This window comes from Gopherus evgoodei, chromosome 4 (assembly GCF_007399415.2).
Source record: "Gopherus evgoodei ecotype Sinaloan lineage chromosome 4, rGopEvg1_v1.p, whole genome shotgun sequence".
Classification (NCBI taxonomy): Eukaryota; Metazoa; Chordata; order Testudines; family Testudinidae; genus Gopherus; species Gopherus evgoodei.
In genome coordinates this window covers 30,935,799-30,953,676 of record NC_044325.1, presented here as the reverse complement: position 1 = coordinate 30,953,676, position 17,878 = coordinate 30,935,799, and the positions used below count along the sequence as shown (strand labels likewise).

At 44.0% G+C, this 17,878-nt stretch overlaps 1 protein-coding gene across 1 annotated transcript in view; it reads left to right on the top strand.

The window, feature by feature from the left end:
• CCDC197 (coiled-coil domain containing 197) overlaps positions 1–17,622 on the top strand; it is a 43,815-nt gene extending 26,193 nt beyond the window's left edge. The window contains exons 6-10 of the mRNA XM_030558853.1: positions 6,116–6,198; positions 10,147–10,319; positions 11,597–11,707; positions 14,072–14,188; positions 15,320–17,622. Coding sequence (XP_030414713.1) covers positions 6,116–6,198; positions 10,147–10,319; positions 11,597–11,707; positions 14,072–14,188; positions 15,320–15,517 — 682 coding nt within the window. The 3' untranslated portion in view covers positions 15,518–17,622. The remainder of the gene's footprint in view (positions 1–6,115; positions 6,199–10,146; positions 10,320–11,596; positions 11,708–14,071; positions 14,189–15,319) is intronic.
• The last annotated feature ends 256 nt before the right edge of the window (positions 17,623–17,878 follow it).

The following is a 17,878-nucleotide window of genomic DNA, read 5'->3' as shown; positions in this document are numbered from 1 at the left end:
GCTGTTTTGTTTTTGTTTAGTTTAGGCAAACATTTAGTTTGAGCCTTTATCATGGTGTTTTTAAATAGTCTCTATGCAATTTTCAAACATTTCACTCTCGTAACTGTTCCTTTTAATTTCTGTTTAACTAACATCCTTATTTTGCGTAGTTCCCCTTTTAGAAGTTAAATGCCACACTGGTGGATTTCTTTGGTATTTCTCTCCAACAGGGATGTTAGATGTAATGTAATTATGGTAGCTATTATTGAGAAGTTCATCTGTTTTCATCTCTTGGACCAGATCCTGGGCTCCACTTAGTACTAAATCAAGAATTATTTCTCTCCTTATGAGTCTCAGGATCTCCTGCTGTAAGAAGCAGTTGTTAATGATGTCTAGAAATTTTATCTCTGTATCCTGTCCTGAGGTGACATGGTCCCAGTCAATGTGGGAATATTTGAAATCCCACAGCACTACTGGGTTTTCTGTTATTATAACCTGTCTAGTCTCCCTGTTCATTTCACAATCACCGTCACCATTCTGGTCTGGTGGTTGGCAGTATATTCTTACTGCTATTTGTTCAATATGGAATTTCTATCCATAGAGATTTGATGGTACAGTTTGATTCATTCAAGATTTATACATATTTGACTCTGTGATTTCACGTATAGGGCCACTGCTCCACCAGTGCGACCTACTCTGTCATTACTGTATTTTTTGTATCCTGTTATTACTGTGTCCCATTGCTTATCATGGTTCCATCACCTTTCTGTGGTGCCTAATATATCAATTTCCTCATTTAATACCAGGCACTCAGGTTCATCCATCTTAATATTTAGACTTGTAGCATTTATATATAAGCATTTATAAAATTTGTCAATATTTAGTTTTCTGCCTTCATGTGGTGTGACTGAATGGGACTCTTTCTCATCTGACTGTTTCAACTTCTTTCCTCTCCTCTTTACGAGGCTATGGCGTGTTCCTTTTAATAAATCCTCCTCAGAGGGATGTCTCTGTCCGAAATGTGCGCTCCTCTTAACCCGTTGACTTTTCCCCAGCCCTTAGTTTAAAAACTTCTTTATAACCTTTAAAATTTTAGGTGCCAGCAATCTGGTTCCATTTTGATTTAGGTGGCGCCCATCCTTCCTCTATAGCAGTGGTCCCCAACCTTTTCGTCTGGCGGGCGCCAGATGAAGGACCACTGCGGTAGTGGAGCACCCGCCGAAATGCCGTCGAATTTCAGGGGCGACGACTCTCAATGACGTCACTTGTCAGAGACAAGCAGTGTCATCTAGAGATGTCCCCGCCAAAATGCCGCTGAAATTCAGTGGCATTTCGGCGGGTGCTCCACCGGGGATCAAGATGCGGGCACATTTAGCTGCTCCCACGGGCGCCGCATTGGGGACCCCTGCTGTATAGGCTTCTTCCCCAAAAGGTTCCCCAAATCCTAATAAACCTAAATCCCTCTTCACAACACCATTATCATTCATGCAGTGAGAGCTGGCAGTTCTGCCTGCCTAACTGGCCCTGCATGTGGAACTGAAAGCATTTCAGAGAATGCTACCATGGAGGTCCTAGACTTTAATCTCTTATCTATCACCCTCAATTTGTCTGCTTGGACCTCTCTCCTACTTTTCCCTGTGTCATTGGTACCTATATGTACCACGACCACTGGCTCCTCCCCAGCGCTGCACATAAATCTATCTAGATGTTTTGAGAGGTCCGCAACCTTCATACCTGGCATGCAATTCACCATGCGGTTCTCCCAGTCATCACAAACCTAGCAATCTATATTTCTAATAATCGAATCTCCCATAACTGTTAGCTGTCTCTTCCTAATAACTCTGTAGGTTGGTCCAGGGCTGGTGCAAGGATGTTTCTCGCTCTAGGTGAAACTTCTACCTTGCACCCTCCCCCCCGCTTCCTCACCCTGAGGCATCCCCCCCCACGGCAACTCCCCACCCTCTGCCCTGAGGCGCCCCCCCATGGCAGCTCCCAATCCCTCACCCTCCGCACTGAAGCACCCCCCTGCCCCAACTCACCCCTGCTCCGCACACGAGCATGAGCACCCCGAGCACGCCGTCGCTGCTTCACTTCTCCCGCCTTCCAGGCTTGCGGCGCCTAAGCTGATTGGCGCCACAAGCTTGGGAGGCGGGAGAAGTGAAGCAGCCACGGCATGCTCAGGGAGGAGGTGGGGCAGGGGTGAGCTGGAACAGGGAGTTCCCCTGTGTGCCATCCCCCGCCTTATTTGCTGCAGACGGCCCTCCCCGCGCTCCCCTGCCCAGCTCCCTCTGCCTAAATGCCGGCGGTAACGGGGCAGCCGAAGATGGGGCCACCGCGGTTGCTGCCGAAGAAAATGGTGTCTTCCAAATCCTAGTGCCCTAGGCAACTGTCTAGGTTGCCTAAATGGTTGCACCGGCCCTGGGTTGGTCCCATCTCTGCTTAATAATAACAATCAAAGAAACATTCAACAATCAAAATCAGACAGCATGTTTCATAAGACCTGAATTTTCCATGGGGCCTTCGGCCAAACTTTCCTCTCTTCCATGTACTCTTACCATTTATTGTATGCTACTTTGGCTACATTCTACTCCGTAGGAGCTTTAGTTAAAAAGGGATGACTAGTCAAGACAAATATTCATGAACATTTTGCAAATTCATATCTCTTTGATTTGCTTTTGAGTGATATCGAAGTAGTAGTTTATAAGGGTCATCCAATCAGGGAACAGAAGCAATACCATGTAACACAGCTTGCGTATTGAAGGATGAAGATAGAATGTTTGCTGCAGCCACTTAGTTACGCACACTTAGGCTGGAATTTGTTGGCAAAAAATATTAGTGAAACAACTATAACCAGGAAACATTTAAAACTCATGCTCCATTTGTGGAGAGCTTGCAAACATTACTATTTATTATTTATACTGTGGTAGCACTTAGGAGCCCCAGTCTTAGATCAAGGCCCCATTGTGCTAGCCACTGCACAAACACAGAACAAAACGACAGTCCCTGCCCCAGTGAGATTAAGAACAAAGGGCTAAATTCACTGAATAACTTGTACAGGTTCTGAAGCTCTTAAGGCTTCCACCAGAAACTGAGAACAAGGTGATAATATTAAAAACATGGAATTTAATATAAAATAAATAACACCTATTTAATTAATCCAAACCCTCCACTTTTAATGGAGCTGGTACAGAATTTCCACACTAAATCCCTGAACAATTCAGGACCTTGATGGTGAATTTAGGTCCAGCTGTCCACAGAGCACACGTTTCATTTTACAGATGGGCAAACAGGAGATTAGAGAGACAAAGGGCTTTGCACAGGAAGTCTGTGTGAGAGGCAGGAATAGAATCCAAATCTCCTGGTCCTGGGACTTAACAAGACTGTTCTTTTTTGCTTTTTGCCATCAGAAGATAAAAGCTCTTGTGCTATGGGGGAAAATGTTTGTCATGGTTAGATTCAAAAGAACACAAGAACAGCCATACTGAGTCAGACCAAAGGTCCATCTACCCTAGTATTGTGTCTTCTGATAGTGGCCAATGCCACATGCTTCAGAGGGAGTGAACAGAATAGGGCAATTATTGAATGATCCACCCCCTGTCATCCAGTCCTAGCATCATATATTCCGAGACCAGAAGAGACCATTCTGATCCTCTAGTGTGATGCCCTTTATAACATAGGCCCGAAAACTTCCCCAAACTAATTCCTAAAGCATATCTAAAACATCCAATCTTGATTTAAAAATTGTCAGTGATGGAGAATCCACAACAACTTTTGGTAAATTGTTCCAGTGGCTAACTACACTCTCATCATTATAAATTCGTACCTTATTTCCAGTCCAAATTTGTCTAGCTTCAGCTTCCGGCCATTGGATTGTGTTATAACTTTCTCTGCTAGACTGAAGAGCCCACTGTTAAATATTTGTTCTTTATGTAGGTACTTATAGACTGTAATCAAGTCAACCCTTAACCTTTTCTTTGTTAAGCTAAATAGATAAACACAAAAGGTGTGTCTACATAGCAAAGAAAAACCTGCAACTGCCCAATGCCGGCTGACTCGGGCTCACAGGGCTTGGACTGCTTCATTGCTATGTAGACTTCTGGACTCCCACCTTGCAAAGTCATAAGAACATAAGAACGGCCGTACCGGGTCAGACCAAAGGTCCATCTAGCCCAGTACCCTGTCTACTGACAGTGGCCAATGCCAGGTGCCCCAAAGGGAGTGAACCTAACAGGCAATGATCAAGTGATCTCTCTTCTGCCATCCATCTCCATCCTCTGACAAACAGAGGTTACCATTGTACAAACAGAGGGACACCATTCCTTACTCAACCTGGCTAATAGCCATTTATGGACTTAACCACCATGAATTTATCCAGTTCTTTTTTAAATGCTGTTATAGTCCCAGCCTTCACAACCTCCTCAGGTAAGGAGTTCCACAAGTTGACTGTGCACTGTGTGAAGAAGAACTTCCTTTTATTTGTTTCAACCTGCTGCCTATTAATTTCATTTGGTGACCCCTAGTTCTTATATTATGGGAATAAGTAAATAACTTTTCCTTATCCACTTTCTCCACATCACTCATGATTTTATATACCTCTATCATATCCCCCCTTAGTTTCCTCTTTTCCAAGCTGAAGAGTCCTAGCCTCTTTAATCTTTCCTCATATGGGACCCGTTCCAAACCCCTAATGATTTTAGTTGCCCTTTTCTGAACCTTTTCCAGTGCCAGTATATCTTTTTTGAGGTGAGGGGACCATATCTGTACACAGTATTCGAGATGTGGGCGTACCATGGATTTATATAAAGGCAATAATATATTCTCAGTCTTATTCTCTATCCCATTTTTAATGATTCCTAACATCCTGTTTGCTTTTTTGATTGCCTCTGCACACTGCGTGGACATCTTCAGAGAACTATCCACGATGACTCCAAGATCTTTTTCCTGACTCGTTGTAGCTAAATTAGCCCCCATCATATTGTATGTGTAGTTGGGGTTATTTTTTCCAATGTGCATTACTTTACGATTATCCACATTACATTTAATTTGCCATTTTGTTGCCCAATCACTTAGTTTTGTGAGATCTTTTTGAAGTTCTTCACAGTCTGCTTTGGTCTTAATTATCTTGAGCAGTTTAATATCGTCTGCAAACTTTGCCACCTCACTGTTTACCCCTTTCTCCAGATAATTTATGAGTAAGTTGAATAGGTCCTAAAGTCTGGGCCCCAGCCTGAGCCCAGATTTCTGCACAGTAGTGAAATAGCCCCACAGCCTGAGCCCTACCGCGAGCCGAGTCAGCTGGCATGGGCCAGTTGCGGATGTCTAGCTGCTGTGCAGATGTACCTAAAGAGCTCAATCACCATAAGGCATGTCTTCTAATTCTTTAATCATTCTTGTGGCTCTTCTCTGAACCCTCTCCAATTTATCAACATCCTTCTTGAATTGCAGCCATCAGAACTGGACATGATGTTCTATCAGTGGTTGCACAAGTGCCAAAACCAGAAGTAAAATAACCTCTCTACTCCTACATGAGATTCCCCTCTATATGCATCCCAGGATCACATTAGCTGTTTTGGCCACCACATCATGCTGGGAGCTCATGTTCAGCTGATTACTCTCCATGACCCCCAAATCTTTTTCAGTCATTCCTCCCCAGGATAGATGGGATGGTCCCGTGATTCAGGCAGGCCACTAGAGTCCTAATCTCATTAATTATTGACAAAATTCCCATTGACTTTATTGGTACAAGGTCCCAAGAGTGTTTGGTTCTTGGCTTTGTCACAGATTATCTAGATAATCATGGGCAAGTCACTTAACCTCTCATTGCTTCAGTTTACTCTTTTATGAAAAGACACTATGACTGTAATAGTACAGGAATGCTATTCTAACAACACTAACTTCTGCGCGGTGTTGGGAGACTGAACTGATTGGGCACTTTTGGATCTGATGAAGAATTCTATGTCATTTATATGCAACATGCTTACACCATTATTCACATTACTATAAGGGAAATCCTTTCCCTTGAGTAGTGCAAGTGTGACAAGAAGCCGTAATTGACACAGGGGATTCATGTAATTAGTTCCTCGTGTTCCCATTGTTTTTTATTAAACTCTCCATATTCCTTGCTGCATTTTTACAGACAACAGAAGCTGCAGAAGAAGGTAGCCAAGCAAAAAGTGTATGAGGATTTCCTGCTGAAAGTCATTGACCAATTGCCTGACAGTAAGTGCTCTTACACTGCATCTGTGGTCTCCTTAAGTGTAATAATAGTAACTTTCACTGACTCATTTTGTTCCTGTCACCTGGCCGTGTAGCCTAGTCATCGGTACTTTATTTCTGCTCTGCTCTGCTCTGCATGTTTGCTATGGAAAGAAAAGTCCGACATACAGCTTATCCTTAGAATAGAAAGTGATGAGGTTTTAGACAGTTCTTAGTTCCCATGGGAGTTTGTTCCACAGCCATGGACCAGCACCCCAAGAAAGCTAAGCTTTATCCTTGCAGTGAGTAGATCTATTGTGCCCAGCAGCAGAGTGATGATCCACAGATGACCCCTGCCAAAGTTTCTGGGGATCTTTTAGGCATCCTTGGCCCAAACCATTTATCCTTCCCTATTTATTAAACAATTGGAGTCACTAGAAGATGCTCCAGACTAACTTCTCACTCAGTCTTTCTCAACCTGTGAGTTGCAACCCAGAGGTTGCAAGGTCATGAAGGGTAATCGGGGGTGGGGAAGTAGAGGGAAGCATTAAATATTTTATTACAATATAAAGTAAAGGAACTCTTTCTCCTCCACTCCTCACACACTCTTACCCTCCAAGGGTAAGCATTCTCTGGCAACATCTCAAAACACAAATAATGATAAACCTATTGAGTTTATCACTGATACCTTGTTACTCTTGTACTAAATGTAATGGGATCATGAACATTTTTGCTTTTGACTTGGGGGTCACCAACCCAAAAAGTTGAGAAACCCTGTTTTAGCTTATAGGAGTGATATTTTGGCTGATATAAGCTCTTCTAGTTTTAAAATATGTGGTTTATCTTTCAGTTTATTACTATCATAAGTAAGTATAGTGCAGCTTGTTATCTGCATATCAGATAAAGGATCAGCTACTTAATTAATTTTTCCAAATCTCAGATTCTGCCTTGTTACTAGCACATTCCTCATAGAATAAGAATTTGCTTAAACGCATCAAAACATCCATCTGAGTTCTTTTGAGTATGTCAGGTCTTGGTTCTCTAGCCCAGACTCAAGGCTGAAGTGATAATTGTGCACTAAAAGGTAATCAGATTATCATAGATATTTCTTCTGACAGCCATTTAACATTTAGTCAGGTGTTAAGTCTATAGATTATTCATCTCTTAGCAACATTCAGAACCTGAGCCATGGAAAGTTACCAGCTTCCCATCACAACCCAGTCAAGTTTGCGTGATGCGATCACCTGCTTAACTCAGAATTCATGACTAAGAGTAGATTCTTTTAAGTGGACTCTTCTATGCCATATTTTACTTTTTGGTACAAAATCTTAATTCCCTTGTTCCATCCTATTGCTGGAGAACCTGGTTCTTCTGATTCTGCATTTAGATGCTCTTACTGTTATATGATATCAATATTCTGTCCTGTAAAAAACTCTTACAGCCTCTGACCAAGCTTCCCACAAGTTAAATGTCCCTGTAATAGAACCATTGTCATCCAGTGGTGGAGGATTGCAGCTGCATTTCAGTACATCACTTAAAATGAACTGCATTATATTGTCATAGAGACATAATCATAGAATTTAAGGCCAGAAAGAAACCACCAGCTCATCTAGTCTGACCTCCTGTATATCACAGGCCACCAACATCACCCAGCAGCCACACACTAAGCCCAACAACTGAAATGAGACCAAAGTATTACAGCCTACAGGAGATCAGACTGTTGTGTGCCACAGGCAGAGAATAGGAGGGACTAATGCACCAATGCCAAAGGCCCCTGCAATAGCAGGGAATTGGTTAAGTGACATGGACCCAGATAATCCTGGCAAATGACCCGAACCCACATGCTGCAAAGGAAGGCGAAAACCCCCAAGCTCACTGCCAATTTGACTTGAGGGGAAATTCTTTCCTGACCCCACATATGGTGATCAGTTAGACTCTGAGCACATGAGCACCAAGCACCTGAGAGAGAGAATGCTCGATGCCCCCTCAGAGCCCTGGCCCAGCTCACCCAGTGTCCCCTCTCCAGTCATGGCCATCCATGATGCTTCAGAGGAAGGAGATAACCCCAACCCCCAGAATCCATTGGGGGAGAGAGTGGAAATTCCTTCCTGACTCCTGCAGTTGGCAATTAACACCCTGAAGCATAAGGCATTAGGAACATAAGACGTAAATTGCAATTGATCACTGGGACTGCTGAACCGTGCCCCTTACCATCATAAGCAGGCCTGTCATCCAGTCATACTCATGAATTTGTCCAGTTCTCTCTTAAAACTAAACCAGTTATTTCTCCTCACAACTCCTATTGGGACATTGTTCTAGAACTTTACCCTCCTGATGATTAGAAACTTTCTTCTAATTCCAGCCTGAATTTGTTCGTGGCCATTTTATACCCATTTGTTCTTGTGCCAACATTGTCCTTGAGCTTAAATAGCTCTTCACACTCCCTGGTATTTATCCCTTTACACCTCAGTATATTTACTGAGAGTACTCATATCCCCTTTCAGTCTTCTCTTTGGGAGACTAAACAAGCCATGCTCTTCCAGTCTCCTTTCATAAGACAGGCCCTCCATTCTCCTGGTCATCCTAGTAGCTCTTCTGTGCATCTGTTCCAGTTTGAATTCATCTTTCTTGAATATGGGTGACAAGAGCTGTACTGTGTACACAGTATTCCAGATGAGGTCTCATCAGCACCTGGTATAATGACATTACTACTTCTCTATCTCTACTGGCAATACATAATACATCCTAGGATTGCATTTGACCTTTTCAGAGCTGCATCACATTGCTGGCTTGTGGTCATCCTGTGATCAGTTGATGCACCCAGGTCTCTCTCCTCTTCCTGTCCCTTCCAACTGATGAGCCCCCAGCTTGTAGCATAAATTCTTACGATAGGACCCTCCTAAGTGCATGTCCTTGTACTTTGTACTATTGAATTTCATCCCGTTTCTGTCACTTCAGCCTTCGAGGTCATCCAGAGTTCCCTTTTTAATATTCCAGTCCTCCTCAGCAGTGATGATGCCTCCCAACTTTGTATCATCAGCAAATTTCATTAGCACACTCCTACTTTTTGTACTAAAGTCATTAATAAAAACTGTCAATTGCTCAAAAGCTTGGTATATTTTTATGGAATTAAGTCACTCAAGCCATCTGATTTTCTTACATGCCTACATACTATCAGAACAAGAGGTCTTTTTTTCTTCTCAGATATCCATTACAGTGTTTCCAACTCTTGCAACTTTACTTTGAGTCTCGCAATACTTGTTGGTCTTGAAATCCCGGTTCCTGAAGTTAGCTGACTCTCATAAGTCATAAGACTCTCAGCTCTCATTTTAAAAATATCCACTTCTGGCTTTTGTGGTTGTGGAGAAAAGATTGAAAACATGAACCTTAAAGGCTCCAAAAACTGGAAGGCAACTAAAAATAACTCTAAATTTAATATTTTTTAAAAAATCTCATGATTTTAAATCATCTAATCAGGTCTGAATGTTTGCAGCTCGCAATATTGAGTCAGTTTTCATGGAAAAGTTTTATTTAGCATGGACAGGGCCCAATTGTGCAATTGGCCCCTCCTGGAAGGTGTGGGAGTTGCAAATACATGGTATCTCCCCCGAGTCACTTGGGGTATGTCTACATTGCAATAAAACACCCATGGCTGACTCATGTCAGCTGTTGTGGGCTTGGGCTGCTGGGCTATAAAATTGCAGCGTAGATGTTTGGGCAGTGCTGGAGCCCAGGCTCTGGGAACTGGTGAAGGGGGAGTGTCCAGAGCCCTGGCTCCGGCCTGAGCCCCACGAGCCCAAGTCAGCTGACATGGGCCAGCTGAGGGTGTTGTATTGCAGTGTAGACATACCCTCAATTCCTTAATGGATCCGGTACATAACTTGAAAAGGAAGGAAAATAAAGTGTCTCTAATATATGGTGAGCTAAGTCTGTTCTCCCTTTGTGCTGTATTTCCCCTGTGTCCCGCTACAGACTATCCGAAGTACGGTGCAGATTCTGTCATTGGAGCTATCATCAGGCGGCATGAGACGCTGTCTGCTACAAACCAGACCTTGATAAAGAACTTGATCACCCTGTCAGATGACTTTGAGAAAAGCCAGCATGACCTTGAAACCTTGCAACGGGAACATGATACCACAAAACTTGTAATGTTATCAAGCATGTTATTTATGGCATATTAGATAGTAGTTAGTTCAAGAGAGTTAAGCCAGGGTCTGATTCTGTGAAATACTGAGCACCAGCAACTTCCACTGAACCCTTAGCTGGGGTCCATCCCCAGCCCTCCAGAATTAAGGATTAATTAAAGATTATGTCATGTGATGAAACCTCCAGGAATATGTCCAACCAAAATTGGCAACCCTGTGTTCATATGTAACTGCTGAAAGGGGCAGTGATTTCTGGAATATTGCTGATCACAGACATTGTACGTTCTCATCACTTGATCACCCTGGGCAAATTTCTACTCTCAGATGAGTAGTGTCAACCTCTATGGCACATGCTCACTCCATCCCCCATCAGAATGTTGCATGGCTATTGGATCAGGCAGGCCCAAGAGCACACTGTGTAGTAATGGTCCACAGCATGGGTCTTCTAGCACAGTGTAGACCCACACTTGTAAATTGTGGCCACTGAAGGAGATTCCTGATAGAGAAGAGTTTTTCCAGGTGTTTTATTTTTAATTCAGTGAATAATCCTTAACCTTTTCTGTTAATAAAAACAGCGGGCTAGAGCCAGGCTCCTGCAAGGGAAGGGGAAGACTTATGGTTCCAGCTCTTTGGCACCCTTGTTTATTCTCCTGTTTGTAGGCCAAGATGGTGGCCATCACGGTAGCATGTGAGTTGCACCTGGAGACAGTGTTCTGTCAAAGGCCAGGAACCTGGCATTAGGGGCCAAATTCTGTGCTCAGCTATGTCAGTGTAAATCCAGAGTGAGGGCTTGTCTGCATAAGGAAGTTGACCCAGAATAGCTATTGTGGAGTTGCTCCCTGTTGTGGACACTCACCTTCAGGAATAAGAGTGTTGAAATACTTCAGAATCGTTATTGCTCTTTAAATTTGCACTCTCTGTTGTTCCAGAGTAATTTCCCACATGGACAAGCTCTACTGGAGTTGCTTTGGACTTATATTACTGTAACTGACAGTGGAATGGCCCAGTTTGTTTCAGAGTTATGGTTGCAGGGCATGCTCGTAGCCTATACAACACTTGTTGAACAGGTCCAGACTGTGCTTCCCCCAGTGCAGCCATGTGGCCAGGGAAAGATTTGCCTCCGAGTGTAACTCACTGTTAGTGACATCGTTTGTTAATCTGTAAAGTGCTTTGGGATCCTTCAAGTTGAAAGCCACTAGGAGAATGAGTGACACGAGGGCTAGACTCCTGCAGTGCAAAGCACATCCCCAGTGGGCATTCTTGTTTACCTTGCCCAGATGCTGATTAGGGAACTATCTGAGCTTCAGATGAAGTGCAACAGAATACAGGAGAAAAACAAGCAGCTGGAAGTCAGTATTAACCACGAGAAAGGTCACTTCAGATATCAGGTAAGTTCAGAAGTGCCCCTTCTGTTCCTTCCAGCAGAACACAAGCCATGGATAAAACAGAGGAGACACATACCCTAACTGAAAAGACTGGCACACGAGTGAGATTACAAACATTCAGGGCCTGATCCTCCTTCCTTGGAGGCAAGTGGGGGAGCTGGCAGCAGGATCAGGCCCAGAATTCATTAACTTGCCCATTGTTCTAAGATACACAACTCATCACTCTTTTTGGTTTGCTCTCCAACTTCTCATTTACTTTCATCTAGTTTGTTGTTTGCTGTTGGCTAAACTTCCAAGTCAGGGCTAGTCAGCGGGACCGTTGTGTGGGTAAGGAGCTCTGGGTTTGGCCCTAGGTTCTTAAACGTCAGTTCTTCCCAAAAAGACAATTGTACCTATTGAATTTCCGGGCAAAAGGACAATTGTACCTATTGAATTTCTGGGCAAAAGGACAATTGTAGCAGGGTGGTTACCCTGCTCTTGCCTTGAAGGGCTTAAAACAGCCCTGGGGGAAGGCTGTGGCTGGGAGCTACTAAACTGGGCTGATTGGGAGGTGGCTGCAACTGGGCCATGCCCCATCAGGCCCCAGCTGGCTTGTATAAAGAGGCTGGGAGCCAGGAGCTCAGCAGTCCCTTTCTGTTTGTAGTGGGAGATGGGCCTGGCTGCAGGGAGCTAGAGACAGGGTACCTGAGTGAAGCAGGGCTGGAGGAAGGTAAGAGGAGCTGGGGAGCTCTGGCCTGGAAAACCCCCAGGCTGCAGGCCTAGGGTAAGGCCAACTGATACTGGGGTTGCAAAGGGGTAGCCCACGGGTAGGCGGAGGCAGCAGGTCCAAACCCCTTTGCCTGTGATGAGTGGCTGATATACTGCAGGCTGCCCCAGTGAATGGGGGCTAAGTGATGACTGGTAGTAGCCAAGACTGAGGCAAAGTGGGGATAGTGGATGGGGGTCCCCCTGGGAGGGAGAGACACAGAATTGTGGGGTTACTGCTGGGGGCAGCACCCCAGCTAACAGGTCATTGGGGTCCTGGGAGGGACATGGGGGCCAGCAAGTGGTAGTGGGACACTGGCCTGCAGAGGGCGCTCCAGTGGCTGGAGAGCTAATTCCTGGAGATGACCAGCAGGAGGCACCACAGTGGTGAGGCCTGCACGTTTACACAACGTTGAAGCCAGAAGCTACCACAAAATCTGCAGCAACTTGCTCCAAACACTACCTCTTCAGTGGTTTCCAGGGGTGGATGCAAGCCTTGTTTACACTGAAGATTTGTCTCTGTCACAGCCATAAGTGACTATCCACTGGTATAGCTGCACCACTGCAAACCCCTACTGTTGCCAGGCAAAGAGGCTGTGGCCAGTGCAATCTAGCCCAGTTTCAAGCAGTGAGTTTAAACTTCAAATAGCTTTTCTTGTCTACTCTAGGAGTTTGTACTGCTGAAAATGGCTAGTCACTGATTGTCTAAACTGGGGATTTCAGTCAAGGGCCTTAGGCACAATCCTTTCTACATACAAACAAGTTTTCTCCCAATCTAGCCGCCAGCTGACACCTAGAGAGACTTTTCCAGTCCAGCCCTGTAGAGACACTGTCTTCCTCCCACTCCATGATTTACTACCCAGTTTTCCGCCTCTCCCTCTTGACCTTTTCTCCCATCTCCCTCACTAGCCGCTCCCAGGGCTCCCTCTGGTTTCCCCTTTTCTGCATTCATCCCTTCATCTTCTTAGGTATCACTCCTGCAGTGCCCTACTTCTGTGCCTCTGCCTACCCACAGCTGCCACTTAGAACAGCACGTTCTCACTAGTGCTGCTGCCTCTCATCACCAAGTGAGGCAGCCACAACAGCAGGTGGGAGCCATGCCATGGGTTGGGGCATGACAGAGAGCCCAGGCAGGAGGCAGCACGAACTTGTGGGAAAATTGCTAAACTCTGCAAGTCTGGCAATCTGGAGGGACCCCAATCTGACTAGCTCCATGGGGGAGAAGACATCTGGGAGGGCAGAAAAGCAGATAGGAGGGGGATTCTCAGGTGTAGGATGGAAAGGCCAGTGTCGTTATTAGCAATTGCTGAGGCTGAGGGTTATACCTTGTGCAGAGAAGGGCACAAAGTGAGGAGGGAAGAGAGAAGCTTGGATAGAACAGAAGGGCCAAGAGAGGGATGTAGGAGGAGATGGGGGCAGAGCTATAGGCAGCAGTGCAGTTGGGTCACACATTGAGGAGAAGCTAGATCTCACAGCAGAATTGTTACCTAGCCAAACTCCTGTGTAGTAGCCTTGAGAGATGTTCCCTCATCGTGCAGGCACACGTGCAGGCAATCCCAGGCACACTTGTGCTCAAAGCGTTCTATGGGGCGAAATTCACCAACATCTTTTATGCCTTTGCAGAGTCAAGAGCTAGGCAGATTGTTGTTAGCTATCGCCAACCTGGCTGAGCAGTGCCACATGCAGCATTATGGCCCCTTGCAGGAAATGGAATGGTTGTCAAAACTGGACATGATCCAAGTAAGTAACAAACATTGCTGTAGCATTAATAGAAAAGCTGCTCAGGACAGCAGGGTGCCTGCTGCTAAGGGAATACAGACTGTATAGACAGCTAAAATGTAAGCAGCTCTGATGTCTGGCTCATTCAAGGATGGGTGTTTTGGAGCCTTCTAACAAACGCAGTAGTGCATGTACTAGCAACATATGTAGAGGTTAGTTATATACACAGTGGGAGAGGGCACACTGCATAGCAGCTAAAGCCTGGAACTGGGAATCGGGAGATCCGAATTCCATTTCCAGCTCTCCTAATGACTCAGTGTGTGACTTTAGGCAAGTCACTTAATGGCTCTGTGCCTCAGTTTCCCCACCTATAAAACTGAAATAATATTTCCCTATCTCTCAGCCATTCCACTGCACACCCGTGGCATTTAGCCTGTTTTTGGTGGTGAAATTGGGGCTTGGCGCCATTGTGCTCGTTGATGGTTAGAGTATATTGCTGCATGGGAGCGGGGCGGCCGTAATGCTCAGGGAACCAGCACAGCAGCTAGTCACTAAGGTAAAGCAGGGGAACCACAGAAGCCTGCAGTACCAGTAGTGCCATGCACAGCTAGTCTTGAGAACCATTACTGAAATACCAATACTATCTGCATTGCAATGCAGGGGTTTTGGACCATGTGGAACTTGCAGAAACACTGTGTTAGATTGGCAGTCCTGCTTTTTCTGCATGACAGTTTTAAACATGTGCTTATAGTTCAGACAAGAGTATAGTTTGTGTGTGGAACATCCTGAGTGTTGGAGTCATTGGAAAGAATTGATACAATTGATTTGCATTTACCATTTAAATGACAAATTAAGCCCCCAGTTTAGCCAGATTCTGAAGCGTGTGGCTAACCTTAAGCACATGAATAGGCCCATTGACTTCAGTGAGAATACTCACATGCTTTAAGTTAGGCATGTGTTTAAGTACCTTGCTAAACTGGGGCTAATGAGCCTAATCCTGTATCCCTTACTCAGTATATCTCACTGTGGACAGAGTATATAAAACTGCTGCTTAGTTTCATCAAAGGGACTATGTGTGTGAGTAAGGGCTGCAGGATGGAGCCCTTCCATGAGTGAATGCCTGCGTGGAAGAAACCTCTCTTTTTATACTAGGAATTCATTCTGGAAAAAAAGCATATCCCGCAATTAGCGACTCAGCCTGATGAATCTGGGGCATTGCTATCGAGTCTTGGAGACCAAACTCAGAGCAGAAAAATGAGAATCACCAAGAAGAAGTTCCAAAGCCAAGTTCCAGCAGGCAGTGGTGGTGTTATACAAACTCCTAAAAACAAGGGGAAAGCATCAGTGTGACACTGTTTTGTATTAATGTGTTGCAGTTTCCTAAGCAGTGGAAGAGAGGAAATATGCATGCTTCCTCAGACTTACTGACTTTTCTTACTGTGAAATGCTTCTTTCTAGTGCCTTCATTTTTAATATTTGTGTCTTCCATACACTCACAAGTTTGGCAACGGTTTACACAATTCCTGGACTGTAACTCAAAAGGCAAAATGCCAACCAATAATGCAAATGAAAATTACATTGGTTTTGCTATATGAGTATAGGATTAGTCCATTACTAACTGTGGGTTTTATCCATGGCACCTCCAGTGAAATTAGTAAGGAGTCATTTGTGATATTCCATTCTTTGACTAAAAAGTAAGACTAAATAGATTCAATAAAACATATTGGACCACAGTGTGAGAATAGTTAATTTGTTGTTTGTAAAACATACACTGAGATCCTTATCTGAAAATTGCTATATAAATGCCAAATATCATTATGTTGCAATGTGTGTTTTTCTGTGGGCTTGTTTGAAATTACATCTGGGGACAAGTTCTCAGCTATACTGATTTACGGCAGCTGGCCCGAGACTTATTCAGTGTCGTCACAAGGGTTTCAATTCCCTGTTGCCAAGGGGAGAAATTGAAACAGAAGGTACAAAGTGACTTATCAGCTGGAAAAGCTAGAGGAACTCAATGCTGATAACAAGAGGTTCCGGACTAGGTTAATGGCCTTTGACTCAGTTCAAGTATAATATGAGTTTAATAGTTCAGACATTCAGATGTTTTCTCATGGTCAAGTCTCTCGTGACACCTAAGGAGTTAGCCAACTAATAATGGCTTACATGGAGGGGGACTATTAATATTAATTTATTATATTTGTATTGTGTTTTTTCCTCCCATCCTTCATCTGTTGCTTGTCTTCTTTGATTGCGAGCATTGTTACTTATTGTATTACCATTTGTTTATTGTTATGTTACTGTGACATTCTGTGAACATTCCCTTACCTTAATTGTGAGCTCAACTGTGAGAAGTAAATTTATAGGCCTAGTTATTATAACAGAGCCCGACTCATGGACCAGCACCTCATTGTGCTAGGTGCTGTACAGACACAGAACAAAAATTGCCCCACTTCACCCTCTTGGGAACTAAAGCAAGGGCTCAGTTTTAGAACCTCAAAGATGAATTATCCTCAGCTCAGTCTCACTCCTTTCCCAGAACAGAATCATTGCTTTGTGGTGTTCTTCTAAGAATAAAAAAAATGTTGCTTATTGTTGAGATGGGAAATTGGTCTTAAGGTGAAGGTGTGGGAAAAGAACTCAGAAGAGCTGGGATTTTTTTCCTGATCCACCACAGCCTTCCTATGGGTCCCTGAGCAAGTCAAGTCACCTATCTGTGCCTCAGTTTCCTCATCTGTAAAATGAGGATAATTCTTCCATTAGGTGTAACTCAATCATATTTGTTAAAATGCTTTGAGAGTCTCAGGTGAAAGGTGATACGGTTACATTAACTGGATTATTTATCACGGGTCAGTCCACAGGTTACAAGCTTTGAAAAGAAGCTCTCAAAAAAGATCTCTACTGCATGACTGCCCCAAAACACAGTAAGAGGGTCATGGGGAAGTCAAGCAAAGCTGTACAGTAAGAGTCTCTTAAAGGGAAAAAACAAGTGGAAAGAGCTGGGGAAGGAAAGCATTTTCATTGCCTAGTACAGTAGAGGAATGCTTCAACAGCAGTTTGTCCATGTGAAAATCTGGCCCGCCAGTGATTCTACCAAAGTCCATGAGCTGTGGGGTAACGTAGAAAGGGTCAGTCAGGCAAGTTAAAGTTATGTGAGGCTTAATTTACCACAGTAACGTGCACTCTGCTTTTAAAAAATCCAGAGCGTAGGCTTTGTACATCTTACTCATTCAGGCCTCTTTCTTCACTCTCTTCTCTTCTCCACCATGGGCAGATAGTCTGCATTTCCTTTGTGTATTACACCTTCCACATCTCCCAGCATATCCATACAAAGTTTTACAAAGGAGAAAACTGATAAGTATCTTTTTATTGAAAAAGATGCAATACATCTCTCTTTGTTTGCACTATACAAACTAGGACTGGTCATAAAATTCCCATCAAAGCTGTTTTTTGATGAAAAATTGGGTTCTTGACCAATTTAAATTTTTCACCAAAAAATTTAAATTTTTGTTGAAATATTTCAGCTACAAACCAAAATATTTTGGCTGAAAATGGGAGTTGTAGCACCTCAGAGGTGTTGCAGTTTGCTCCTCACATCCCCTTTCGGGACTTTATTTCCCGTATTGCACCATAACCAGGAACTCCATGATGCACATCTTCTCCTCACCAAGAGGGGAGATCACGGAGCATTACGAGTACACTTCAATAATTTGA